The following is a 13160-nucleotide window of genomic DNA, read 5'->3' on the forward strand; positions in this document are numbered from 1 at the left end:
CAAACACCTTCAGATGCATCATATGAAAAACTTCTGTTACTTAAAAAACAAGGCGTTACAACTTGATTTCTTTATTGCACTTTTCACTTACTCTTAAAGGGAGTAGAAATTCCTACTTGTGATCCCGGAAGCTCATCATCCCCTGCTGTCAGGATCAATGTCAGAATCCTTTCCCTCCATCCTCTAAGTTAAGTCATGTGATCCTTCCTCTTGCTCACTTCCTTCGTAATAAACCATCTCCCCGCAATTCAGAAACTTGCTTGTTTCAAGGACCATTAATTTTTATTGATGAGAAACATTTTGCAGATATAAAAATATAATTTTATTATTTATAAGACATTTTCAGTTTTTAAGAATTTTCTTTTCACAGATTAAAGCTCCTGACATTCTCGTTTAGGAAAATAGTTGTCTGTCAATCATAAGGATTCCACCCTCTTCCAAAGATGAATCGATTGATCATGTCAAAAGATCTCAGAGGCTGATCCAAGGGTAAAATGTGTCCTCCACCTCGAACAATTACCTTCAAGAAGAAAGACAAGAAAACTTGAAATTTAAAGAAGCAGATATTCTAAGTAAATGAAAAGTTTTAATTTGGATCAGAGTGTTTAAAGTCTCTATAAAATCCAGAAGAGGGCTGGGATGTGGCTTAGTGGTACAGCACTTGCCTTGTACGGGCAAGACCCTGGGTTCAATCCCCAGCACCCCAAAAAGAAATACAAATGTGAGAACATATTCCACCAATCTGAGCCTTTGGATATGCTGATCATCTTATTTCTGATAGTTTTAATAATAATAGGTAACATAAAGGTAGGAAATTTTTTAAATTGTGTAATTATTTGATTTGTATGAAATTGTGTTCATCTTTCATCTGTATAAGATTTGAGGATTACCTCTCTTTTTCCTCTTGGGAGTGATATGCCTGCCCCCAGGTCCCCTCATTTGGAGGTACTTTGCTGTAAATCTCACCTGGTGGGGCCTTGGAGGTGGGGAGTTCCACCCCAGGCCAGCCAGCCTGCAACGGGGTACAATGCCTGCCCAATGCCACCCTCCAGATAGCCAGCCCCACTGGCCCTCACACTGAGTGGCACCTTTCTTTCTAGCTTCTTATCAATCATAAAGGGTGTATTTGGATTCTCTTTAAAAAGTAACAAGAAATCCTTGACACCTGAAAAAAAGTCATTTTTTTTCTTTTTTAGCAGCAGTTAGAACATTATTTTTCCACAATATCATACTAGGAAATTTTAAAATATACAGCAAATTTGAAAATAAAATTTCATATACCCACTACTTAGATTCCCTCATTACTATTAATGTGTTTGTTTTTGTTTGATACCAGGGATTGAACCCAGGGGCACTTAACCACTGAGCCATATCCCTAGCCATTTTTACATTTTTTTTTTTTGAGACAGGATCTCACTGAGTTACTTAGAGCCTCACTAAGTTGCTGAGGGGGGCTTTGAACTTGGGATCCTCCTGCCTCAGCCTCCCAAGCCACTGAGATTACAGGTGTGCACACCCAGCATTACTATTCATTTTATTTCACATGTGGATGCCTCTATCCATCCCACTATGCACCCATTTATCCACCTAATCTTTGGACACATTTCAAAGTAACTCCCCGAAGATTTCAGCATCACATCCTTAACTGGAGCTCAGTGTGTTTAGACGTTTTCTTCTTTTGCATAAAGTCAAGGCATGATGAATGCGCTGTCCTAAGTGTAGGACATTCTTGTTTAGGAAAATAGTTGTCTATTTTCTACAATAGACTCATCAGTTGGACCAGTGTGTGCACCTGTGTCTCCCAAGCCCTCATCAGGCTGTATGAAGCATTCTGCTAGCATTTCTAGTTCAGGTGAGTTCAAGTGGTGCCACCCCTTGAACTGGGCTCTATGTAGACAGAAAGAGTCTTGTTGGTCTCTGCACTAATTGGGCATCCAGTGTGGGTAAATATCTCAAGCAGAGGGCAACAGGAAGCCTCCATGAAGACTGACACTGAGTGTTTGGAGGCCACTTCTGGGAGAGATCAGTATGGCCTGAGTGCTCTGTCACACGTGGGCAATGGAGAGGAGTTCCTAGTGGGTCAAGGGAATATACCTAGGCAATAAGGGGTCATTGCAGAAACTTCTAGTTGTCAAATTATAATCAGCATGTAAAGACCACCTTCACAAGGCCCTTCCCAAGAGTCTGGGTTCTTTTACATGCATCAATATAAGGGATCCGAGGCAGAAAAAAATAGTATATTTATTATATGAAAATATCTCCACCTCTCAACACTTATCTTCTCACAATCTTGCTAAGAGGTAAGTTGGGATCAACGTTATAAGAAAAAAATCTTACCCTGCTGCTCACAGTTATCCATACACAATTGCAGGCAGCACAATTTACAGAAGCGTGGAGGCGGTGTGGCTGTTTGGGGCTTCCGAGATGGTTTGTCAGAGTCACGCACTTGTAATATAACTAGCTACAACCCTGACATCTGATACAAATACCATTGCTTTAAGTCGGATCCCAGTGCCTGCACAATGATTCTTCATGTTCTAACTGAACCCTGCAGCTTAGTCACAGAAGTTCAGTGCCCACTTCCCAACGCCCTCTAATGGAGGCAGATGCCATTTTCAGGTGTGGGATGGGCTGGTCCCTGCTTCTACAAAGGGACAACTTCTGCCATATGCTCCCTAGCCCTGTGGTCATTGATGCCCTACTGCAAGGATCATGGATCCATCCACCATTTGTGTCCATGTTTGCATCTGGAGAACCAATATGTGCCATGTTTCGTCACAGACCAAAAGTAAACATACTTGTGACAAGAAACCCTCAGGTAACTCTAGAGTGAAACCTTTACTTCCCCACAACCCCAGGCTAGAATTTTCTTTCTGCAGATTCTCATCCAAACTTTCAGCCAGGGGAGGAACTGATGAGGGATTTCTGTGTAGTTTCAGCTTCGATGAGGACACTTAATGAGTCATTTGTGTGACAAAATACAGCTGCTTCAACTAGAAATGAGTTTGGCAGCAATGGTCTGGAACAGCAATAAACCAAGGACTCAAGAGCTAAAGGTCATCCTGCCTCAAAAATCAGAGCTATGGCTAATGAGGGATAACACGGTGCTTTATAGCCAGGGCTCAGGAGTCAAGAGTGCAGGAGAGCGACAAGAGGGTACAGCAAGCTGTGTGACCTTGGGCAAGTAACTTAACCTGTCGGAGCCTCCATTTCTTTGTACAATTGGGAAAAGACATATTAATTCTCAGGGTCATTGTGAGTTGTGTAAGCATATAATGGAATAATGTCCATGGAACACTTAGTATAGTGCCTGGCCTTGGTATTAAGCACCTACTAGTTACTGGTATTAGGCTTCCAACAATAATTCATGCTAAAAATCCAGGATCAAAATATCCACATTGATATTCAGTGTTCCATATATTCATCTCAGTAAACTTAACTTAAAGCTGTTATTTTAAATAACAGACTCACACTTAAACCTATATAAAAATACATAGGCTCTCCAATTCCAAAGTTCAGAGAGGGGGCTGAGAACTGCATTCCAACAATTCTGAAGCAATGCTGATGCGGCTGGCCTTAAGACTAGCTGAAGAGAAACCCCAGAGAACTGTTCCTGTTCTGTGGTGAGAGGGGACTCGCTGATCACACCAAGGGAGGAGATAAGCTGAACGTTATCAAGCCTCCTCATGAGGTCCCCTTAGTTCATTCATTCTGCCTGGGTGTCCACTCCTGTCTCGATTCACACCTCCCTGGACGTGTCTGTGATAATCAGGTGGAGAAGGCTGGCTGAAGGAGGGTGGGGTCATCGTGTTTTCCCAGTGGCTTGCCTGCACTAGCTCTGACTGCCATCTGCCATCTGCAAGGACCCAGTGACACTGGAAATGGCCTCATCAGGTCAGAAAGGGGAGCTCTTTTAGGAAGAAAGGCTGTTCACCGCCCCCAATTCCCAAGCACGCATGTTCCCAAGCTGAGACCCGAACAGCATTTTATCAACATTAGCCTCGAAAAAATAAATTTCTGAGTGAGGAACAATAACCCACTCGGTTGTCTATTTCCAAGCCTCACCACTCCCAAACCTTTCGGAGGTGTGTGACAAACGTGGCAGGGTCGCGATTGCGAAATTTAATTGTGACAAGACTCATCTCAAGGCTTTCTGGATGGAAATCCTCTCGTCACCAGAAACTATGCAATGTGGGTGCTGCTAAACTCATGAGTTCCAGATGTTTCTGGGGGTCACAAATGTGTCATGAATCAAAAAAAAAAAAAGGTTATGCAAACACATAAACCTTCAAGCTGTTTCATTTTTTAGAAAACGATAGCTAATTCCCCCAGGATCTAGAGGTGCAGGCCTGGTGTAAAGGCTTCCCAGATGTGCCTTTTAAGATGGAGGATTCGAAGTTCACATTGTCCTTGCTGATGCAGACTTGTCAGGGGGCACTGGCAGGGAGTCTTGGAAGAGAAGGTCCTTGGATGGGTGGGGTAGGGATGGAAGGATGCCCCGCAGAGATGAGGAACCCAGTGCAAACACAGAGGGCGGGATACTGCATGTACAGGCAGCAGGCTGTGAGCATCTGTGTTCTTGAAGGAGTGGAGGGAAAACAGAAGGAGTTGAACCCGCAGACACAGGGGGACCACAGTCACCTCTGTGACAATCAGGGTGGGGGGAGAGCTGATCCCTACAGGCTGTGTGTGTGTGTGTGTATGATAAAAATACACTTAGCATAACATTTTTAACTATATTAAAGTGCACAATCCGGTAGCATTTAGTACATTCACAATGTTGTGCAACATCGCCCCTACCCAGTTACAGAATATTTTCATCAACCCAAAGAAACCTTCCCTGTTAGCAATATCCTCTCTCCCAACTCCCACAACCACTGATCTGCTTTCTGTCTGGATGGATTTTTCTCTTCTGGATCCGAGAGGGTTTTGAGTAGTGCTAACCTCAGATTTGCATTACAGAAGTTACTTACTATGTAATGAGGAGGCTGATTTAGAAGGGAGTGATACTGGGGCAAGACCGAGACCACCAGAACAGGGAGACTCCACCACGTCAATGTTGACAGCAGCTCAATTCATAATAGCTAAGCTATGGAACCAACCTAGGTGCCCTTCAACAGATGAATGGATAAAGAAAATGTGGTACATATACACAATGGAGTATCAGCCATAAAGAAGAATGAAATTATGGTATTTGCCAGTAAATGGATAGATCTGGAGACTATCATGCTAAGTGAAATAAGCCAATCCCCAAAAACCAAAGGCCAAATGTTCTCTCTTATATGTGGATGCTAACACACCATAAGGGCACGCCAACAGGGGGTGGTGGGGTTGGTGGAAGAATAGAAGTTCATTGGATTAGACAAAGGGAATGAAAAGAAGGGAAGGGGTTTAGGAATTGGAAAATCAGACATGACTTTCCTGTGTTCATATATGAATACATGACCAGTGTTACTACACATCACATACAACCACAAGAATGGGAAGCTATACTCCAGGTATATATGTCAAAATACACTCTAGTAACATGTATATCTAAAAAGAACCACAACAATAAAAAAGAACAGAGAGAGGTGATGTAGGCTCCTGACAGAGAGGGAAAGCAGCTGTGGTGGAACTAATAAAATTAGAGATCAATCAGAAATATAGATTTAATGAAAACCCTCTGCTACCTTTCCATCTCAGGCTTCTGACATGAGTAGATTTGCAAAGAGTGTGGTATTAAGCAGAGCAGAAGAAAGACAGCCATGGGAGATACAAGTTCGGGAGGTACAATATATAGATTTATGGTTCCTGATTTCCACTACGGAATGATGTGTAAGCTCAAGAGAATCTTGGTACTTGCACTTTCTGATTTATCCCAAAACTCTTTTTCTGTTTTCATTCCATGCTGCATTTATTTAAACTTGCCTTTTAGCTTTCAGCTTTTAATATGACTAATTGATAGTAGAAATAAATGAATATGCATTGAAATAAAATATATTTTAAAAGAAAGGGTAATTGGAAATGAGAATCAAAAACTAGCCAAAGCTTGTTAGCAGACATCTGTTAAAAAAGAACGAGGCAAAAACAAATCGGAGACCAAGGCAGAATTGCTCCAGCAATGCACAGGGACAACTATCCTGGGGCTTTCCCACCGTGCACTTGTAGCCTAGCTGGTGATTATCAAATAGCAGGCAGAAAGAGGCTTCTAGGTGCTTCAGGAGGCCCAAGTGCTGCCATCCCTGTGGTACGCATTCCTGGTGTAGCCCAGAGAGACTTTCGGTGCTTCTTGATTCAGTCCAAAAGGGCTTCCTGTATGTACCATCTTATTACCAGTTGCAACAGTATTATAATTCAGGATTTCTACTTCTTTATAGTAGCCTGTACCAAACTAACCTCACATTACTGAAAAACAACAGAAGCTGAATTAAAAAGAAAAGAATGCTTTTTAGAGAGCAACCAAGATTTGAGAGGCCAAAATCATGGAGAGAATTGCAGAGAAGTGAACCTTACATCTAGTGCTGCCTTCCCTTTGAGAAATTCACTGATTTCTTTTTTTTTTTTTTTTTTAATTTTTTATTGTTGGCTGTTCAAAACATTACATAGTTCTTGATGTATCATATTTCACAATTTGATTCAAGTGGGTTATGAGCTCCCATTTTTACCCCATATACAGATTGCAGAATCACATCAGTTACACATCCATTGATTTACATATTGCCATACTAGTGTCTGTTGTATTCTGCTGCCTTTCCTATCCTCTACTATCCCCCCTCCCCTCCCCTCCCCTCTTCTCTCTCTGCCCCCTCTACTGACATTCGTTTGTCCCCCTTATATTATTTTTCCCCTTCCCCTCACTTCCTCTTGTATGTACTTTTGTATAACTCTGAGGGTCTCCTTCCATTTCCATGCATTTTCCCTTCTCTCTCCCTTTCCCTCCCACCTCTCATCCCTGTTTAATGTTAATCTTCTTCTCATGCTCTTCGACCCTACTCTGTTCTTAGTTACTCTCCTTATATCAAAGAAGACATTTGGCATTTGTTTTTTAGGGATTGGCTAGCTTCACTTAGCATAATCTGCTCTAATGCCATCCATTTCCCTGTAAATTCTATGATTTTGTCATTTTTTAATGCAGAGTAATACTCCATTGTGTATAAATGCCACATTTTTTTTATCCATTCATCCATTGAAGGGCATCTAGGTTGGTTCCACAGTCTAGCTATTGTGAATTGTGCTGCTATGAACATGGATGTAGCAGTGTCCCTGTAGCATGCTCTTTTTAGGTCTTTAGGGAATAGACCAAGAAGGGGAATAGCTGGGTCAAATGGTGGCTCCATTCCCAGCTTTCCAAGAAATCTCCATACTGCTTTCCAAATTGGCTGCACCAATTTGCAGTCCCACCAGCAATGTACAAGTGTACCCTTTTCCCCACATCCTCGCCAGCACTTGTTGTTGTTTGACTTCATAATGGCTGCCAATCTAACTGGAGTGAGATGGTATCTTAGGGTGGTTTTGATTTGCATTTCTCTGACTGCTAGAGATGGTGAGCATTTTTTCATGTACTTGTTGATTGATTGTATGTCCTCCTCTGAGAAGTGTCTGTTCAGGTCCTTGGCCCATTTGTTGATTGGGTTGTTTGTTCTCATATTGTCTAATTTTTTGAGTTCTTTGTATACTCTGGATATTAGGGCTCTATCTGAAGTGTGAGGAGTAAAGATTTGTTCCCAGGATGTAGGCTCTCTATTTACCTCTCTTATTGTATCTTTTGCTGAGAAAAAACTTTTTAGTTTGAGTAAGTCCCATTTGTTGATTCTAGTTATTAACTTTTGTGCTATGGGTGTCCTATTGAGGAATTTGGAGCCCGACCCCACAGTATGTAGATCGTAGCCAACTTTTTCTTCTATCAGACGGCGTGTCTCTGATTTGATATCAAGCTCCTTGATCCATTTTGAATTAACTTTTGTGCATGGTGAGAGAAAGGGATTCAGTTTCATTTTGTTGCATATGGATTTCCAGTTTTCCCAGCACCATTTGTTGAAGATGCTATCCTTCCTCCATTGCATGCTTTTAGCCCCTTTATCAAATATAAGGTAGTTGTAGTTTTGTGGATTGGTTTCTGTGTCCTCTATTCTGTACCATTGGTCCACCCGCCTGTTTTGGTACCAGTACCATGCTGTTTTTGTTACTATTGCTCTGTAGTATAGTTTGAAGTCTGGTATCGCTATACCGCCTGATTCACACTTCTTGCTTAGCATTGTTTTTGCTATTCTGGGTCTTTTATTTTTCCATATGAATTTCATGATTGCTTTCTCTATTTCTACAAGAAATGCCGTTGGGATTTTGATTGGCATTGCATTAAACCTATGGAGAACTTTTGGTAATATCGCCATTTTGATGATGTTAGTTCTGCCTATCCATGAACAAGGTATATTTTTCCATCTTCTAAGATCTTCTTCTATTTCTCTCTTTAGGGTTCTGTAGTTTTCATTGTATAAGTCTTTCACCTCTTTTGTTAGGTTGATTCCCAAGTATTTTATTTTTTTTGAAGATATTGTGAATGGAGTGGTTGTCCTCATTTCCATTTCAGAGGATTTGTCGCTGATATACAGGAATGCCTTTGATTTATGTGTGTTGATTTTATATCCTGCCACTTTGCTGAATTCATTTATTAGCTCTAATAGTTTCTTTGTAGACCCTTTTGGGTCTGCTAGGTATAGAATCATGTCATCTGCAAATAGTGATAATTTAAGTTCTTCTTTTCCTATTTTGATGCCTTTAATTTCTTTCATCTGTCTAATTGCTCTTGCCAGTGTTTCGAGAACTATGTTGAACAGAAGTGGTGAGAGAGGGCATCCCTGTCTTGTTCCAGATTTTAGAGGGAATGCCTTCAATTTTTCTCCATTCAGAATGATGCTAGCCTGAGGCTTAGCATAGATTGCTTTTATAATATTGAGGTATGTTCCTGTTATCCCTAGTTTTTCTAGAGTTTTGAACATAAAGGGATGCTGTACTTTGTCGAATGCTTTTTCCGCATCTATCGAGATGATCATATGGTTCTTATTTTTAAGTCTATTGATGTGGTGAATAACATTTATTGATTTCCGTATATTGAACCAGCCTTGCATCCCAGGGATGAATCCTACTTGATCATGGTGCACAATTTTTTTGATATGTTTTTGTATCCGAGTGGCCAGAATTTTATTGAGGATTTTTGCATCTAGGTTCATTAGAGATATTGGTCTGTAGTTTTCTTTCTTTGAAGTGTCTGTCTGCTTTAGGTATCAGGGTGATGTTGGCCTCGTAGAATGAATTTGGAAGTTCTCCCTCTTTTTCTATTTCCCGAAGTAGCTTGAAAAGTATTGGTATTAGTTCCTCTTTAAAGGTTTTGTAAAACTCTGCTGTATACCCATCCGGTCCTGGGCTTTTCTTAGTTGGTAGTCTTTTGATGGTTTCTTCTATTTCCTCAATTGATATTGGTCTGTTTATGTTGTCTATATCCTCCTGACTCAATCTGGGCAGATCATATGACTTAAGAAATTTATCTATGCCTTCACTATCTTCTAATTTATTGGAGTATAAGGATTCAAAATAATTTTTGATTATCTTCTGTATTTCTGAAGTGTCTGTTGTGATATTGCCTCTTTCATCCCGTATGTTAGTAATTTGAGTTCTCTCTCTTCTTCTCTTCGCTAGCATGGCTAAGGGTCTGTCGATTTTGTTTATTTTTTCAAAGAACCAACTTTTAGTTTTGTCAATTTTTTCAATTGTTTCTTTTGTTTCGATTTCATTAATTTCAGCTCTGATTTTAATTATTTCTTGCCTTCTACTTCTTTTGCTGTTGTTTTGCTCTTCTTTTTCAAGGATTTTGAGATGAAGTATGAGATCATTTATTTGTTGGTTTTTTCTTTTTTTAAGGAATGAACTCCAAGCAATGAATTTTCCTCTTAGAACTGCTTTCAATGTGTCCCATAGATTCCGATATGTTGTGTCTGTGTTTTCATTAATCTCTAAGAATTTTTTAATTTCCTCCTTGATGTCTTCTATAACCCATTGATCATTCAGTAACCTATTGTTCATTCTCCAAGTGATGTATTCTTTTTCCTTCCTTCTTTTATCGTTGATTTTCAGTTCCATTCCATTATGATCAGATAGGATGCATGGTATTATCTCTACTCCTTTGTATTGTCAAAGAGTTTCCCTGTGACATAATATATGATCTATTTTTGAGAAGGATCCATGTGCTGCTGAGAAAAAAGTGTAACTGCTTGATGTTGGGTGGTATATTCTATATATGTCAATTAAGTCTAGGTTATTAATTGTGTTATTGAGTTCTATAGTTTCCTTATTCAACTTTTGTTTGGAAGATCTGTCCAGTGGTGATAGAGGTGTGTTGAAGTCTCCATTGATTATTGTATGGTGGTCTATTAGACTCTTGAACTTGAGAAGAGTTTGTTTGATGAACATAGCTGCACCATTGTTTGGGGCATATATATTTATGATTGTTATGTCTTGTTGGTGTATGGTTCCCTTGAGCAGTATGTAGTGTCCCTCTTTATCCCTTTTGATTAACTTGGGCTTGAAATCTATTTTATTTGATATGAGTATGGATACTCCTGCTTGTTTCCGAAGTCCATATGAGTGATATGATTTTTCCCAACCTTTCACCTTCAGCCTATGTATGTCTTTTCCTATCAAATGCATCTCCTGTAGGCAGCATATTGTTGGGTCTTGTTTTGTGATCCATTCTACTAGCCTGTGTCTCTTGATTGGTGAGTTTAAGCCATTAACATTTAGGGTTATTATTGAGATATGGGTTGTTCTTCCAGCCATATTTGTTTATTTATGTTACTAAACATGGTTTGTTTTCCTCTTTGATTATTTTCCCCCCTTTAGTGTCCTACCTCCCACTGTTGGTTTTCATTGTTATTTTCCATTTCCTCTTCCTGTAATGTTTTGCCAAGGATGTTTTGAAGAGATGGTTTTCTAGCTGCAAATTCTTTTAACTTGTGTTTATCGTGGAAGGTTTTAATTTCATCTTCCATCCTGAAGCTTAATTTCGCTGGAAACACAATTCTTGGTTGGAACCCATTTTCTTTCAGTGTTTGAAATATGTTATTCCAGGATCTTCTAGCTTTCAGAGTCTGTGTTGAAAGATCAGCTGTTATCCTGATTGGCTTACCCCTAAATGTGATCTGCTTCCTTTCTCTTGTAGCTTTTAAAATTCTCTCCTTATTCTGTATGTTGGGCATCTTCATTATAATGTGTCTAGGTGTGGGTCTCTTATGATTTTGCACATTCGGCGTCCTGTAGGCTTCTAGGATTTGGGGTTCTGTCTCATTCTTCAAGTCTGGGAAGTTTTCTCGTATTATTTCATTGAATAGATTGCTCATTCCTTTGGTTTGAAACTCTGTCCCTTCCTGTATCCCAATGACTCTTAAATTTGGTCTCTTGATGTTATCCCATATTTCTTGGATGTTCTGCTCATGGTTTCTTAACAGTCTTGCTGAGCTGTCTATGTTCTTTTCAAGTTGAAATACTTTATCTTCATTGTCTGATGTTCTGTCTTCTAAGTGTTCTACTCTGCTGGTAGTATTCTCAATTGAGTTTTTAAGTTGGCTTATTGCTTCCTGCATTTCTAGGATTTCTGTTTGTTTGTTTTTTATAACCTCTATTTCCCTGTATAGTTGATCTTTTGCTTCTTGGATTTGTTTATGTAATTCATTGTTGAAGTGATCTTTCATTGTCTGATTTTGCTGTCTGATGTCTTCCTTGAGACTCCAGATCATCTGAAGCATGTATATCCTGAATTCTTTATCTGACATTCCATCTGCTGCAGCTATTACCTCTTCTAACGTTGACTTGACCTGCAATGCTTGTGGTCTTTTCTTTCCTTGTCTCTTCATACTGTTCGCGTTCCTTTCTACTTGGTGAAACTGTTGTGCTATTGAATTTTCCCCCTATATATTTATATTGGTCTTGTATAGTTGCAAAGTCTCCCTCGCAGGCGCGGGCGGCAGCTCTGCCCCTCCTCCAATTGGGGCAATGTGCCTACCACGCCGGCAGGCCGCTGGGCCTGCTCTGCCAGTCGGTAGCAGGTCCGCCGACCTTGCAGGCGCGGGCGGCGGCTCTGTCCCTCTGTGGGCCGCTAGGCTTGTTCTGTCGGTGGTCGCAGTTCTGTCTACTTTGCAGGCGCAGGCAGCGGCACTGCCCCTCTGCAGGCCTCTGGGGCTGTACTGCCAGTGGGTCGCAGCTCCGCCTACCTTGCAGGTGCGGGGGGGGGCGGCTCTACCCTTCCTCAGGCCACTGGGCCTGTTCTGTCTCTCGGTTGCAGGTCTGGCCTGTTCTGATGGTGGTCACAGTTCTGTCTACCTTGCAGGCGCAGGGGGGAGGGGGCGGCTCTGCCTCTCAGCAGGCCGCTGCTCCTCTTCTGCTGGTGGGTCGCAGGCCCGCCTACCTTGCAGGAGTGATTGGAAGCTCTGCCCCTCCGCGGGCCACTGGGCCTTTTCTGTCAGTGGTCACAGTTCCACCTACCTGTCAGGCGCGGTGGGTGGGGGGCGGCTCTGCCCCTCAGCAGGCCGCTGGGCCTGTTCTGTGGGTGGTCACAGTTCCCTCTACCTTGCTGGCGCAGGGGGAGGGGGCGGCTCTGCCTCTCAGCAGGCTGCTGCTCCTCTTCTGCCGGTGGGTCGCAGGCCCGCCTACCTTGCAGGAGTGATTGGAAGCTCTGTCCCACCGCGGGCCACTGGGCCTTTTCTGTCGGTGGTCACAGTTCCACCTACCTGGCAGGCGCGGGGGGTGGGGGGCGGCTCTGCCCCTCAGCAGGCCGCTGGACCTGGGTCACAGTTCCCTCTACCTTGCCGGTGCAGGGGGAGGGGGCGGCTCTGCCTCTCAGCAGGCCGCTGCTCCTCTTCTGCCGGTGGGTCGCAGGCCCGCCTACCTTGCAGGAGTGATTGGAAGCTCTGTCCCGCCGCGGGCCACTGGGCCTTTTCTGTCGGTGGTCACAGTTCCCCTACCTGGCAGGCGTGGGGGGTGGGGGGCGGCTCTCGAGAAATTCACTGATTTCTAAGATTCCTGACCAAGAAGCCAAGCAACAACTGACAGATTAAAGAATAAAATGCTAAGGAGAACTTTCAGCAGCATTATGGTACTTGGGGGACCAAAAAACTAAAACAAAGAAAACC

General features: G+C 42.1%; 1 protein-coding gene across 2 annotated transcripts in view; it reads right to left on the bottom strand.

The window, feature by feature from the left end:
* Nucleotides 1–285: 285 nt before the first annotated feature.
* The window catches only part of Cpvl (carboxypeptidase vitellogenic like), a 132762-nt gene continuing 119887 nt past the window's right edge, over nucleotides 286–13160 (bottom strand). For both annotated transcript variants that reach the window (XM_046426046.2, XM_046426047.2), the window contains exon 14: nucleotides 286–520. In XM_046426046.2, coding sequence (XP_046282002.1) covers nucleotides 413–520 — 108 coding nt within the window. In that variant the 3' untranslated portion in view covers nucleotides 286–412. The remainder of the gene's footprint in view (nucleotides 521–13160) is intronic.

This window comes from Marmota monax, unplaced genomic scaffold, assembly GCF_021218885.2.
Source record: "Marmota monax isolate L192 unplaced genomic scaffold, Marmota_monax_Labrador192_F-V1.1 WCK01_AAM20220418_F8-fsc00133, whole genome shotgun sequence".
Classification (NCBI taxonomy): domain Eukaryota; kingdom Metazoa; phylum Chordata; class Mammalia; order Rodentia; family Sciuridae; genus Marmota; species Marmota monax.